General features: G+C 47.1%; 7 protein-coding genes across 7 annotated transcripts; 3 read left to right on the top strand and 4 right to left on the bottom strand.

Moving 5' to 3' along the window:
- Positions 1-1,453: 1,453 nt before the first annotated feature.
- Positions 1,454-2,049, bottom strand: JR316_0000225 (uncharacterized protein; the record flags this gene model as incomplete). Its single annotated transcript, XM_047886040.1, has 2 exons — positions 1,454-1,835; positions 1,970-2,049. 2 exons carry the CDS (start codon positions 2,047-2,049, stop codon positions 1,454-1,456), a joined length of 462 nt encoding a protein of 153 aa, XP_047753786.1.
- Positions 2,050-2,647: 598 nt separating this feature from the next.
- On the top strand, positions 2,648-2,941 carry JR316_0000224 (uncharacterized protein; the record flags this gene model as incomplete). The annotated part of the gene is made up of 1 exon (XM_047886039.1): positions 2,648-2,941. The coding sequence occupies one exon, from the start codon at positions 2,648-2,650 to the stop codon at positions 2,939-2,941; it is 294 nt and encodes a 97-aa protein (XP_047753785.1).
- A 186-nt stretch (positions 2,942-3,127) lies between these two features.
- On the bottom strand, positions 3,128-4,408 carry JR316_0000223 (54S ribosomal protein rml2, mitochondrial; the record flags this gene model as incomplete). The annotated part of the gene is made up of 2 exons (XM_047886038.1): positions 3,128-3,311; positions 3,366-4,408. 2 exons carry the CDS (start codon positions 4,406-4,408, stop codon positions 3,128-3,130), a joined length of 1,227 nt encoding a protein of 408 aa, XP_047753784.1.
- Positions 4,409-4,646: 238 nt separating this feature from the next.
- On the top strand, positions 4,647-6,374 carry JR316_0000222 (RuvB-like protein 2; the record flags this gene model as incomplete). Its single annotated transcript, XM_047886037.1, has 7 exons — positions 4,647-4,659; positions 4,713-4,910; positions 4,986-5,179; positions 5,233-5,433; positions 5,485-5,703; positions 5,781-6,019; positions 6,095-6,374. 7 exons carry the CDS (start codon positions 4,647-4,649, stop codon positions 6,372-6,374), a joined length of 1,344 nt encoding a protein of 447 aa, XP_047753783.1.
- Positions 6,375-8,851: 2,477 nt separating this feature from the next.
- Positions 8,852-10,276, bottom strand: JR316_0000221 (uncharacterized protein; the record flags this gene model as incomplete). The annotated part of the gene is made up of 4 exons (XM_047886036.1): positions 8,852-8,899; positions 8,966-9,068; positions 9,151-9,670; positions 9,979-10,276. The coding sequence occupies 4 exons, from the start codon at positions 10,274-10,276 to the stop codon at positions 8,852-8,854; spliced, it is 969 nt and encodes a 322-aa protein (XP_047753782.1).
- Positions 10,277-10,818: 542 nt separating this feature from the next.
- Positions 10,819-12,117, top strand: JR316_0000220 (Protein-lysine N-methyltransferase EFM2; the record flags this gene model as incomplete). The annotated part of the gene is made up of 1 exon (XM_047886035.1): positions 10,819-12,117. The coding sequence occupies one exon, from the start codon at positions 10,819-10,821 to the stop codon at positions 12,115-12,117; it is 1,299 nt and encodes a 432-aa protein (XP_047753781.1).
- An 834-nt stretch (positions 12,118-12,951) lies between these two features.
- JR316_0000219 (Lipase) lies at positions 12,952-14,572 on the bottom strand (the record flags this gene model as incomplete). The annotated part of the gene is made up of 10 exons (XM_047886034.1): positions 12,952-13,061; positions 13,204-13,278; positions 13,348-13,373; positions 13,450-13,514; positions 13,618-13,706; positions 13,777-13,862; positions 13,919-14,032; positions 14,116-14,185; positions 14,238-14,306; positions 14,371-14,572. 10 exons carry the CDS (start codon positions 14,570-14,572, stop codon positions 12,952-12,954), a joined length of 906 nt encoding a protein of 301 aa, XP_047753780.1.
- Positions 14,573-14,714: the final 142 nt, after the last annotated feature.

The raw sequence follows: 14,714 nt of genomic DNA, 5'->3' as shown, positions 1-14,714 counted from the left end.
CAATCGGAATATCTCATCTTCATTCTTCAGGCCATTTGCACATCGGTAACGACAACTGCGTTTTTTTATTCTTATCATGTGTTGCAAGTATCGTCTATTTTCACAAAATCCTCTCTTCTCTCTACCTTCCAAAACCTATGCTTTTTTATACCTCCCATCATTATTCGCATTCCATCTTCTTCATAACCATCAAGCCACACATTTGTACCATGATCATCAATATTCTGTCTCTTTTGCCTGCATGCATACATACAGTTTTCGCTTTCATTTTTCTTTGAGCTTCGTACATATCTCACGGACACTCGACGAGCAATTTGCCGCATCTGTTATCCCATCGCTTTTCAAGTTCTCTTTGCATTTAGCCTATACATTTCTACCTCACACTCGTTTTGCATACATAGCTTCGTCGTCGTATTCATTTACATTGCACCCAGTATCAAGAATAACAATATGTGTCAGTGAAAGCAAAGTGCTTCGATGAGTTGATGCATAGGAGCCATGTGCCTCCGCACTTCGGTTTCAGTCTTGGTTGAGTTCAAGTGATGTATATCATGGGAGAGCAAGCAAGAAAAGATTCGGCAGAAGCGTAAGATCTTTAGTTGCCTAAGTCTTACCAGACGTTGCTTTCTTTGGGAAAATTATGGTTCTTTCAGGTCTAAAATAATTATCCTGAAAGACAGCATAGAACTGGCATCCTTTATCTTCATCCATATTGTAACAAAAGGCCGCCGATGTGTCTGGTCGGATAGAAGAATGAAATTACTACGCAACTCGGAATCCCATGATTGAATTTCCGCTTGTTGTTGCTCACCCCGGATCATTGACATTGTTGAGAGACAAAAACGTATCAAGCAACGTATGTAGGAACATATAGGAAATGTCGGAGGAACACATCATCTGACAGGATGAAGGGCGGGAAAAGGGTTTTGGAACTGGTTGGAATGAGAAACCCGGAACCGGAACCCGGGTGGGGCGGTCGATGTTGGTATTGAATGTCAACAAAGTCAATGCAACTCGTCAAATGCTGGTGGGAGGCAAAGAACGGATACCGGAGAGCGAATAAAGACAAGCAGCGTTGGTGATTTTTCTCTGAACAAAATATTTAACGTCCGGTATGACGAAGTCATCAGAGACCGACTCACCGAGCACAGCGTTTTTTGGATGATGATGACGATGAGCCATAAATACCACCGGTCATCGGAAGAGCAGCCATTTCACCGATGAGTGGCCCCCGCCCTATCTTTGTATTTTTGCTCTGTGGGAAGGGGATGCCAGCAAAAGCAACACGCGGATAAAAGTTTGCTTGACGCTGGGATGACGACTGGTGACGCAGACATGGGTGGATTTGGGTTTCGGGATAATAGGGCGGCGCATGACGACGCGTTGGTAAATTTGAAGAAGCGTTGACGCTTGAGGTAAATTTTGGATTGTCTTTGTTGCATGTGTCTTTCTTTCAAAAATCGAGATCTTGATTCGTCACTGGCTTTTTGACACCCGCGTTGTCTATTTTCCAGACTGGGATAGCAGAGCCTGGGGCTACGCGTTGGGGCAAGGTAGATCCAGGACGCTCTGGGGTGCGTACATCCCTTGAGGCATCGTCGTCTGACATGCCCGCGTCCTCTATGTTATTTTTGTCGTCGTTGGCTGCTAGGTCGGTGGATGAGCGTAATCTCGGGCGTACGCCGAGAGAGGTGCAGAGCATCTTGTAGCGCGAGCGAATTTGGCGGAGCAACTTGGTTACGTCGAGCTCGGATGATGCGTCTATCGCTGAGGGATTGACGCGTGGAAAGTGTGAGATGGATTCAAGGAGATGTTTGATATGTTGAAATGCGCGACTGGAAGGAAACAAAGCGTTTAGAATCAATCAAACGGTTCAAAGGTCCACGCAGAGGTTATCATTGGCGAGGTGAGTTTGAATTCAATCGCCTGTCTTTGCTACGTTGTTGTTATTAAACGAAAAGTGACTTACTCCTCTTCCTTTGACTGCTTGACAAGGATCGCGCGCCATGTCAGAGCAAATCCTTCATAAAATCCAAGCTCTTCCCACATCTCAAATCCATGTTGGCGGCCTAAAGCTCTTCCTTCAATCAATCCATGGATACGACCGTGAGCGAAACCATCTTCGTATCCCGTCTCATAAAAGCTTGATATCAAAACATGAACATGAGTTCAAGGCGCGTGGTGCGATGGTGAGGTTGGATGAGAAGAAAATGTACACATATGTCAGTAAATTAAAGAATGCGTTAGATGAATGACTGCTGACGTTTGTTCTATGTGCACAAGTGATTCAAGATCAAAATCGGCGGCCATGTCGTAATATTGTCAACTCTTTTTTAAATCCGTGTCCTTGAGAAAAGGAAAGAGGTTGAAGTGTTCGGGGCCGCGAGATTTATCGGCAGCGAGGTAAAGTGTGGTAAGGAGATGTGGATATCCGAGGAGGAGGAGGTTGAGAGGACGAAAACTTTTGTATTCGCAGGTGATTGTAGTCGAATGAGATCACGGCAGATGAGGAAAATCTTATCGTTTTTGTTTGTTCCTGTTGTGCTGTAGCTTTAAACGAGGCTCTGATCATGGATTCTGAAAACATTCCACAGCGATTCCACTTCCAGATTCGACGTTCACGCAGGATTTAACGACAGTATCGGTTATGGCTCCTGCTGCGATAAAAATCACTTATGACTTGAAACCACCCGCCGGTGTCGACTATGGCGATAAACCTACGCAAAAATCTCAGGAATTCCCCATCGACGCGTCGTCTGGAGGCGATGCAAACAATACCGCGTTTTATACAGCTTTAAGAGCTTCGTTGGACAAGGCAAGGATTCAAGTCGGCGAAGAGGTTACTGCTTGGAGAGATGTTATTGGAAAGGCTGAGCTGAACAAAGAGCCTAAAAAAGTGGTCAGTGAAGAGGACGAGGAAGAGGAGGAAGAAGAGGCATGATTCCACTCTGGCTTGGTCACCAGCAGAGATATCACTTGTGCACAGAACGGCAGGCAAGGGACGAGGTAGGTTAATGCAAACGAAATTGACAGATTCGTTATTAACGGATCTGAAGGGTCCGGCCAGATGATTAAAAGTGTGTTCAATTATATAGGCAAGATTACCGAGAGCACAGTTAGTCCAGTATTAGGATGTACCGCGCTTTTCTACTCCTCTAGGACGCTCACGAATGACCATCTTGTTACTATTCTTCGGTCCCTTGGGGCCAGGCTTTCTCGTCCTTGTACCCTTAGTGCCCCAACCCCAAATAGAAACGGGATGTTTGTTTGATTTCGACTTTCCACGTCCTCCTCCGTGAGGATGGTCATTGCTGAATTAAAATAAATTAGCGTTTGGCATACGAAACATATTAGGAAATACATACGCGTTCATGGCAACACCACGGACTGCAGGCCTAATACCCAACCAGCGAGAACGACCGGCTTTGCCCAGGTTGCGATTTTTCCACAGAGGATTGCTGACTTTTCCAATAGTCGCGCAGCAGTCACGCAAAATCTTGCGCACTTCTCCACTCTGAAGGCGTACTTGGACATATTTTGCCCCTTCTTCGTAGGCGACGACCTGCCCGAAAGATCCCGCAGAGCGTACGAGACGCGCCGGTCCAGTGGGAGATAGAGTAATGGAGTTGATGACAGTTCCGGGAGGAATAAGGTGCAAAGGAAGAACGTATCCTGGCTTCAGAATCAAGGAGCGAAGGAGACCGAGCGCCAGAGAATGGTCGGATGCTTGGTCCAACGCTTCGGCTGCTGCTTCTTCTGAAGTTTTGTTTTGAGTCGGGGCTTTCTTCTCAGTCTTAGTGAGAGATGAAACTCCATGCGAAGCTAAGAAATTGGAAGGAATTCCCTGTCTGAAGCTGCGGACTTCGTCTCCGGCGCGCATACCTTCAGTAGCGATGATATAACTCCATTTCTTGTCGCCGATGGCTTTGGGGTCGCGATTATAGAGCAAAGCAATATGTGCCGACCTGTTGGGGTCGTACTCTATGCGAACTACGTCGTGAACTCCAGGTGCCTCGCGCTTGTAGTCGATGATTCGTATGCGCTGCCTGTGCCCTCCACCACGGTGCCGCACAGTGATGTGCCCATGGCCGTTCCTCCCACCGTTCTTGCGTTTAGCAACGGTCAAGGAGCGCAGCGGTCGTCCCTCGTAAAGATGGGGGTTTAATGGGCGCTTTAAGTGACGAATACCTGGCGACACGGGTTTGTACGTCTTGAACAGGTCTTTTGAGCGCGCCAAAGCGGTTCCAATGTCCGAAGTTTTGTTTTTCCAGATTTCCGTCACATAGCTACGATTGTGGGTATAGACCTGGTTCTGAGTGACGACCGTCGGTGTCGAGCGCGACGCTCTGATACACCTGGGTGCCGCCCGAAGCAGCGCGGAGGAGCTGCCTCGCACCGAGGACAGCATGGATTCTGGAGAGAATTTGAGAATTGCCGAAAAAGGAATTGCTTCACTGTGAGATGGCACTTTTTTGTTTGGCACCGGGGTTTGAACCAAACTCGTCATTGGACGCGACTCACATTCTTGAACCTAACCACCAATCATGGTATGTCATTCTGTTTCCCATTCGCGTCTCTCTCAGTAACCATGGTCTTAGGCAATGCAAATAACAACAGGAACCTCCGAGCTGCGGGATATTACCAAAATGGAGCGCATAGGTGCAATAAAATCGTGTTCATTCACGGATTTTGGACTCATAATGTCTAACCAGGCGCCCACTCACATATTCGCGGTCTGGGCCTCGATGACAGGCTAGAGCCTCGTGAAAACTCTCAAGGTCTTGTTGGGCAAGGAAAAGCACGGAAAGCAGCAGGCATGATCCTGAAAATGGTGCAGGAAGGCAAAATAGCGGGCCGCGCTATGCTTTTCGCTGGACCACCCTCAACAGGAAAGACCGCAATTGCATTAGGTGTGTCTCGTGTTCCGACACTTTTCCATTCTCCATGGCGACATATCTTCTTAGACATAATTTAATCTCTTTCAGGAATGGCTCAATCTCTCGGAGCCGATGTCCCTTTCACCATGATCGCCGCGAGCGAAGTCTTCTCGCTCTCGATGTCAAAAACCGAAGCACTCACTCAGGCATTCCGTCGGAGTATTGGAGTAAGAATCAAGGAAGAAACAGAGTTGATTGAAGGGCAGGTTGTTGAGATTCAGATCGACCGAAGCTTGACTGGAGTACGTTCCGCCGGTTCCAAGTGACATTACTTTGGATGCTTAAAACATTATAGGCGACGAAGACCGGCAAATTGACTATTAAAACCACAGATATGGAAACTGTCTACGATCTCGGGATGAAAATGATCGAGGCACTTACCAAAGAGAAGGTTCTGGCAGGCGATGTTATTGCCATCGACAAGACGTCTGGAAAAGTCACAAAACTCGGCCGTTCGTTTGCGCAGTCGAGGGATTACGACGCTATGGGTGCAGATGTACGAGCGTTTATCTATTTCTAGGCCCCTTTTTGACAGCAGTTTGTCCAGACAAAATTCGTGCAATGCCCAGAGGGAGAGATCCAAAAACGCCGGACGGTGGTTCACACAGTCTCGCTACACGAAATTGACGTTATAAACAGCCGGACTCAAGGTTTTCTCGCGCTTTTTGCAGGCGACACTGGTGAAATTAAGCCTGAACTGCGGAATCAGATCAATGCCAAGGTTGCGGAGTGGAGAGAGGAAGGAAAAGCAGAGATCGTACCAGGGGTTCGTTTCTTATCCTATTTTAGTGACTGCCAGGCTTATTTGCCTGCGGATTGATCTGACTCTATTCCACGGTCTAGGTGCTGTTCATTGACGAGGTACATATGCTGGATATCGAGTGTTTCTCGTTCCTTAACAGGGCACTCGAAGGCGAATTGGCCCCACTGGTAATTATGGCCTCGAATCGTGGGATGGCGCGTATTCGAGGCACCAAATTCCGCAGTCCCCACGGTTTGCCTATGGATCTTCTAGACCGTGTACTCATCGTGAGCACCAAGCCCTATAGCGAGGAAGATATACAGCAAATCATTCAGATCAGGTACGAGAGTTTTTTCTTGTCTTATCTTTTGACTATACTGCGCAATTTGAATGCTTAATTATGTTAACACCGTAGATGCCAAGAGGAAGATGTCCAACTCACACCGGACGCAGCAAACGTGTTAACATCCATGGCCATGTCAACAACTCTTCGTTATGCTCTGAATCTCATCGCTTGTGGACGTGTCGTTGCCCGGAAAAGAAAAGCGGAGCAAGTGGATGTAGAGGATCTTCGTCGGGCATACACGTATTTCATGGATGAAAAACGGAGTGTGCAGTGGCTAAAGGAACAGCAGGGGTCACTCGTGTTTGAGGAAGTTGGGGGAGCTACAGATGAACTGATGGATAGTACATGATAGCGCCACATACTTTGTGTTGGTCATGCTTGTTTTCCCTCCTTGTCGTTTTTCCATAGGTATGTAATTTCATACTCTGTTTCTTTCGCTTCCGTGTGTATTCTTCTCGAAGCTGACACATAACCGTGTAGATGTCCTTGTATTTCGATAGCTTCTCCGATCTGAACATTTGAGTTTACCCTTCCAATCTTCCAGTCGTCCATCGAGAGTTTGTAACGTGTGCGTCTCGGGGACATGCAAGAATTACGGTTGAATCGCGGGTCAAGGCTGTTACTTGACTGAAGCATCTTTCTCGCTTTTTTCATGTGTTGCATTGATGCGATCCTAAATATAGCCACTTTGTTCCCATTTTTAGGCAGCGCCGAATACCAAGCACGCGCCGTGAGTACTGAAATGGCCAAGCTCTCAAAATACCCTATCGTCGACACTCATTTTCTCTTGGAAGTAGAAATTCTTAGGTGATCAGGTGCTTGTTCACTAATCATTGCTCTACGGCGCCCCATACGGCGTGAGTGATACGTCAATTTCCCTGTTCGAGAATACCTGTCGTCATGTTCTTCATTTATCTGGAACTAGGTAGTTCCGACAATGTTCCCGCGAAGTGCGGGATGGGGATGCCGACTGTTCTTACTTGGGCACTCATCAATCGTGGGTGGTGGTGGCGGGTTCTTCAAAGGTGCAGTGCAGAGTTGAGTTTTATTTCTGGCACTGATTTTGCGGTCTCACTGTCAAGGAAAGCAGGAAGCAACCTAAGCCCACGGAGGTAGGATGGCTTCAGGAACTCTAGGAAACCGCTGACCCTTGCTAGCCACATGGGATGAGGAAGACATAACTTCGTTACAGATCTTTCAGGTGATTCGAGATAGATATGCTCTTGCCCTGGCTTACCTGGATCTTACGGTAAATGGTGCATAATAGTCCTTGCCCGAACCGCTAATTCCGTCCTTGATTGCTACTGTCGCTCAAATCCATTCGGCATTACAATTCACTTTTAGATCCTTTCCGAAATGGACCTTGCTGGCAGCATTCACATCCGGTCCGCTTGGCACGCGCTTTTTCTTATTCTTGCCATCGTAATTGGAGAGAGTATTGTCAGGTCAGGAATGGGGCGGCTTTTTCGTATATATACCCGGAGCTGCGCGTCTGTGAAGAAAACATCGTCCCTACTGTTACGACATAGCAAGTCTCTTGTATAAAACTCCACACTCCGCAACAGCCAAGCAATCCAACTCAACACAACCCACTCCCCCCTCGCACAACACCCAACACAGTGAGTGTGCTCTACATGGCCCACCCAAATATTCGCTGACTATCCACTTAGATGTTCTCGTCAACCAAAGTCAAAGCTCTCCACCCTTCTGTACGCCGGTGTTCTATTTCTCCGTATACGATATATCAATCTCACGCGATTTTGATTTTCCTTTTGAATTCCCAGTCGCGTTCCGCGAAACACACTTCATCAATATACGATGGCAGAATGAGCTTCAGCTCCGACTCCAGCACATTGGTACGTTGCTCTTTTTAACGATGTCATGTCCCCTTGCTCTTTGAAGTGTGGGGCTGGCGGCCGCTGAGCAACAACTGACGCTCGTTCACTTTGCCATGATAGCTAAATGTCGGCATCCCATCATACCCCACGAAAATCGCCTCATCTAAAATTGGGCCAGTGACTGAGGTAAGCATCTCATCCTGGACTCCACCTACCATTCTGGGTCTACGGGCACTGGGATGGATGGGTGGAAATACACTCGGTGCTGCGGTGCTGATTGAATTGGATTCTAGGATGATATGCTCGACCCAGAAGACCGAGCATGGGGACCACCCCCGCAGACCAACTTCAAGTGGTCTATGCCCAGGTTCTCGCGCAAGAGCTCGTCCAGATCTTGAGGTGCCTTATTGGCAGCCGCGGATTTATGTACAGCGCTTGAAAGGTGATCATCTCAATGTCAATAATCTGCCCATCACATTGGATCCTGACCACTATCTGCTATGTTTTCCGACACATAGGCACGACCAGTTAAATTTGTGCCTTTGGAGCCTATTACCCCCACGTCAAACTATTAATTTCTTGGAGCCCCTTGCACTGGATTCGTAAAACGAGCAAAACCCATAATGTCCGCGCTGTCGTTCAAACGTCCGTTTTTTTCATGGCTTTCACCTTCCCCTTTTACTTCTCACCTTCCAATTCCACTGTAATCGGCCTTCCATCTTCTCTGTGCGGCATTATGTATTTTTCCCTTTTCGAAATGCATGCATGGACGTTGTACTATTTATTGTACCATAGCGTAAACACCCTCTATAATCAAGGCGATAATAGAACGGTCAAATTCCAAATTTATGTAACAACCGTGGCCGATTCCAACGTTTAAGCCCTAAGCGCATGAATGATCGGGTGCCCGAAAGAGTGGGTGCCCGTTGGCCGTAAATACAGAATACTGGATTTGTTAAAGAGTCAAAATCAGTGCCTTGGTAGTGGGTCACCCGAATCTTTGTTTCGCTAGTTGTTGGAACATGTCCATTGTCGCCTGTGCGAACAAAATGTAGCATTAGGAATTGACGAGAGGATCGGAATTTTGGAGATCAAGGCCCACCTTTTCTTTTTCCTTAAAGGCTGCTGACTTCTCACGCATTGTGTTGATTTTCTCCTCATTTTTCTTTTCGTAGCGTTTCTTGGCCATATCTCTTCTTGCGAGTCTAGAACAAGGTATGTCAGATAACAAGGAACAGTAGGAAAATCGCAATATTGCAAATGCATGCAAAAGGCACATGGACTCACTGTTCCCTGAAACTGTCTCCGCCTCCCATCAAGGTAGATTCATCCAGTTCAAGCCCTTCATCCCCTCTCTCCCGGAAAGCGCGGTCCCCTTCACGTCGCATTTTCTTTTTTTCCAGCATTCCTTCCCTACCAACAGGCTTCGGACCGACCATTTCTTCCATCCTCTCTTTAGCCTCAAGTTTCTCTCGCTTGCGTTTATAAGCCCTTTCTTCATCGCGCTGCTCCTTTGTTAATTCTTCTGCGAGCGTGAGATCTGAGGCTGACGGCATTGCTGGTCCTAGAACTCGGCTTGAACCAGAGCCACTCGGACGTGAGCCAAGGCCGCTACCATTCCCTCTGTCTGCACCGGCTCCGTCATACTTTGAGCTTGATTCCCTCCCGTACGTCGCCGCTCCCACTTCAGCACGCGCTGCACGAAGAGCTTCATCATCTGCCCGGCTTTTCGACGCAAAGGACCATTTGTATGACGTATTGGACGTCGCTGGGATGGATCCTGGGGCTATTCCATCGTAGTAGGAACCTGCACAAGACGTCAATAACTGTGGATCTGTTGTCATCCATTGAATGTAATTACGGTGTAGTTTCCCTCTGTTCCAAGCCTAAATTATGTGTGGGGCGAACGATAAGCTTTATAGAATTTGCGTCATATGTAGCTCAATGCTGTACCTTGACGAATTTACGAAAATAACTGTTTTACAATTAGATTCAAACGTTTAAGGCGTATGGATTGCCCACCTCCTGGCCCTTTCACCGGACAAACCATCGAAATACTTTACAGAATGAGTTAGAATATGTGCTGTAGAGGGAATGCTCAATCATGTGTCTTACCTTGTCCTTCTCCTCTTTCAGCCAAAGCCTGAATTCGTCGTTCTTTTGGAAGTAGTCTGACTCGCTGATCGGAGAGGCGCCATTTGGTAGTTCTACTCTTCTCTCCGGAGACTCTGAGCGGTTCCTGGAGCGTGAGCGCGAACGTGAACGACGAGAGGGCATAGCTTTTCAATGTTACACTGTTAGAAAGGTCGTGGTTGTGCTTCAAGCCTTCAAGGGCATTGGCCTTACGGCACCGTATTGACAATTGTTGACCAACGTCATTAAGCTGACTAGTCCAATAGTTTCCCAGAGTCATAATCTAGCCATCCTTGTCCCGAACTATCACAATGCTTCAAATTTACGCTTGAATTTTACGACTTTTTCGAAACTTTCATGAGCTCTTTGCGCGATGTTACCGCAAAGCCATCGGATGCCAAGTTGACATGTCCGGAATATTTAGACATATTTACTAATCCCTTCCGCCTATCGTCGGACGCGGGGAGAGGATGTGATGCACGTGTGTCCCTTGATTTTTTTTTTTGCTTATCTGCGCTGCTGTTACTGTTCCTTTTATCTCTCAGATATCTCTCCTTGTCCACTACTTTCACGATGCCTGTTCTTGTGTATTAAGGCTTGGGTACCGAAAGACCCTTGCCATATCTTCCGCCCATAGACAACTAGAAACATAGAAGGATTTCTGGCCTCCCGCGATACATCTGATAGAACATACCCATTTCTCGAAACTCACGGCCATAACCTGCGTAAAGGTCCAATTCATAGAACGTATAACAGGAACTCAAACATATCTTACACCATCTTCTGGAATAATTATTTTTAACGAACCGCCGACTGCCAAAAATGCACCCAACAATTGCCCCCGCAGCACCGTCACTATCGCTGCCTCCTCTTGGACGACTAGACGCGCACTCAACGGAGCGGGTTTCTTCGGCCTTACAAAACCTGCGCTTACTGTACTTTCCAAACGTTATGTCAGAAACCGGAATTTCGAGTTCGGAATTGCCTATTCCACGACGAAAAATCGAACACTCGATTCACGACACCTCTGTTCCTGATTCCGGTTATGCATCCGCTGAGGAGGAGGATGACGAGATCCTTGATGAAAGTACCGCAGAAAATTTCAACACTGACGAAGACACCGACACCGACAATGACGAGCTTGACATCCTGCGCGCTGATCCAATTGAACGTGCGTACGCCATTAAATGGGTGACAGGATTTGTTACGCGCTCAGATAGCTGGATATCTGCTTCTGCGTCTGATTTGGAGACTGAGGAAAGAACTGTGGTACTAAACGATGCGACTGCCATTCTATCCTCGTTTATTGGGTGCGAAGATGACGATAATGTCGCGCTGACGCGCGTGTTCACATTTTCGGTGGCATCTAATGATATTACCGGGACACGACCGATATCGAAACAAGTACAGGTGGAGTTGAACGACGCCCCGTTATCTAAAGAGGATCATACTTCCGTGGGGTTACAAAGTTGGGGTAGTTCGATCATTTTAGCGGACCGAATCTGCTTAGAACCGGCACTCTTTTCAATAGTACCTCCAACAGGCGACGAGTCACTTCGTATCCTCGAACTAGGGGCAGGAACAGGCATGCTCAGTATCGTTGCTTCTAAAATTCTTGGACCTTCTCCAGCTGTCGATATCATCGCAACTGATTACCATCCAGACGTCCTGCAGAACTTATCCAAGAATATCGACACCAATTTCCCGGTCTCGTCATCTTCGCCATCCCCTATCATTGTTGAAGCTCTAGATTGGGAAAAGCCGAACTATGAAGCGCCCTTCGACAAAGCTTTCGATATTATCTTGGCTGCGGATGTCATATATCATCCGTGTCATGCCTTGTGGATCAAAAAATGCGTTGAACAGCTCCTTATGCGCCCTGATCCATCTGGAGAGTGCACTGGTGGTATCTTTTGGCTTATCATTCCTGTCCGTACAACAGGAAGACATGAAGGCATGGATGCGACTGTCGAGCGCCTCTATCCCGATGCCACGCAAGAACTGAGGGACTCGGAAGGCTTAAGCTTGGCTATTTATCATCGAGAGGTGGTAGGTAGACAGGGCGGTATCGGCAGGGCCGATGAGGGTGCTTACAAATTGTTCAAGATAGGTTGGGTATAGCACATCATGTTATTTTTTACGCCCCTCAGCCCTGAAATTCATACTTGTCATGGTTTCTTCGTATCCAATTCCCAAATCACACAAACCCAGTTAACCCATTGGCATATTTGTAATGCTTTAATGGGTTTAATGTTTTGCCAGCGCTAGGGAAAAAGCTCTATTTATTCCACTACATCGTTGAACGTGAATAGCGCTGAATGTCTTACAACCTTAGGTCCTCACTTCAAACAAGCTCATGCACCATATTCCTCTCATCCATCTATAGATTGTACCCTATCTCAGGCCTGCCAATCCATCGATTCATGTACATGATGCACCCCACATCCCCAGACAGAAATTCACACCCCGAAAGCTTCTCTGATTCCTCTGGATTGTCGCACAGTCTAGGCCAGCTTATCCTGTTCGAATTACACATCAGGTAATATATGTATCACCTGGCTAGGATGCAGCCAAAGTATATTCTAACTTACGAATTATAGTGACGAATTGCTATTTGACCTCATCATGAAATGATCACGGGCCTGTTTCTTGCAAACGATCCGCCGGGTCCCACATCGTATCTTCTCTGTTCACACACGCATATGGTTGATTCCCTCATTCAAACCTTGGCCCTCCGTTACTTTGACGCCTGAAGCAGATGACGCGTTTCCGACAAGATGGTAATTGCTTGTTTTTTCATTTTTAATTCTGTTACAACTTGGGCTATAGCATGACACGAATTCTTCTTCTTTTATTCCAGACGTCCTCACCACGATCCGTACCGCTGTACGGGATACGATGGCACCCTATATATCGATCTTGGCTTCCTCTCTTGGAGGTGCGACATGAAATGGCTCAGCATCCCATCGTGACTGTGTCGTATGGACCATCGTGATCGCTGGTGTCCCCGTCAAAGATGTTTGGGACATCACCAGTGCTGCACTCGTCGCTTGTGTTGTCTTGACCTATAATTACAATCAAACATACGGCGTCAGATTAAGAAGTGGAAGACACTTTCATGAAAACCGCGCCTCCTCGGACTCGGAAGAAGGTTTCCCATTGCCAAGGGTCTTCCTTCGAATCAGAAGAAGTGAACGCTCGACGTACCAGGACAGTTTACCCATTGATTGTTATCCATAATATGAACTTCACCAGATGGGTGGTGGTAGCCCAAAAATCGCCCTATCAAGAACAAAATTAGTCCAGTCTATGAATAGTCAATCATTGGGGATGTCTAGAAATAGGCTATACCTGGTACGATGGGCACGATGTCCTCTCTAACCACGATAATGTGAATTATCCGTGAGTGTCCGTTCCATTTCCAGACGTGATGAAATAGCGCATGTCACTTACTTGTTGTTGATGTGAGTTACCGCAAGGTGGGCGTCGACGTAGTCCGCAAAGGCTTGGTTTCCGACCTAACACGAACAGGGAAAATCCGGGTCAGTTAGGAAGAAGTTACAGGAAACGGTTCATAAGAAAATGCTCAAGGTAGAGAAAGATGCGCGAAGATCTACGCACTCGAGGCATACCGTATCCAATCATTTGGAATGACACGCCGCTGATGTGCAAAGGCAGGAAAACACCGTCCAAAAGTGCGATGGCTGCGCCTATAGTAGCAAATCAAGGAGCACCTGTTGTAAGTCCAATTAGTTTTGAAGAAGTAGATATTATGCTAACCAAGTGAATGCCCAACAATTGTAACTTTGGTCGCTTTGTGAGCGGAGATAGTTGACTTAACGGCTGCCAAAATCGTGTTCGCAGTCCTGGAAATGACGAGATAAGGAACATGGTGGTTTAACTCAAGAAATGTCAAACGAACTTTGCTTGCTCGTTTGCAAACCCGCTATGAGCCTCGATAGACGAACTGATTCCTGGGAACAGAGTAGAGTCAAGCGACTCCAAAAATGCATTAGCGTCTGTAGCATCGGCGGTACTGTATGAAGAAGGCAGCGAAAGATAAATTAGCAAGAGATGAGTGCTTCAAACGCAGTCGAGGACCCTGTTGTGCTGACTCACATGCTGGATGTGTCTGTCCCTTGGTGTCCAACTATCACAGAAGCCTGTGATGGGGAGAATCCAACATACCCTGTATATCCCTTCAACTTCGTTTTCATCGAAGACTAATTCAATCTACGTACAGAACTGAACTGATGACCCGTCGCCTCCGGATGCGGTAGGTATGAAATCGGGATTTGCAGCACAGTTTGCTGGAATAATGATAATCCCAATTTAGAAACTTGGGATCGCTTTCCTTGGAAGAGATAAACACACCTCCGCAGGACCAGTTAATTGTCGTGCTTGGGTTGCAGTATGCCGTGCTCGCAAAGTGGGTAAAGGGCCTGAACGCGGTTATTTGGGCAGTCGTGAGAGCAGTGATACTCTGTCGTGCAGATAGCTCGACCAGGGCCGGCGCTGCCGCGACATATGCCAAGGATCCAAGAAGCGCAGAGGTAACGAAGTGTGCAGTCAGCATCCTGGGTACCTTATGTATACGTGCTATCCCGAGGAAAGAGTTGATGGGCGTAAAAATTCCCTCTGGAATAACATCCTGTCAATTATTCCCCAACTTTATAGGTACTCATGTCGCGCTGGATATCGGCTAGTATTGTAATGAT

This window comes from Psilocybe cubensis, chromosome 1 (assembly GCF_017499595.1).
Source record: "Psilocybe cubensis strain MGC-MH-2018 chromosome 1, whole genome shotgun sequence".
Classification (NCBI taxonomy): Eukaryota; Fungi; Basidiomycota; class Agaricomycetes; order Agaricales; family Agrocybaceae; genus Psilocybe; species Psilocybe cubensis.
Note: the sequence above shows the minus strand (reverse complement) of the source record. Positions and strands in the feature narration are given on the sequence as shown.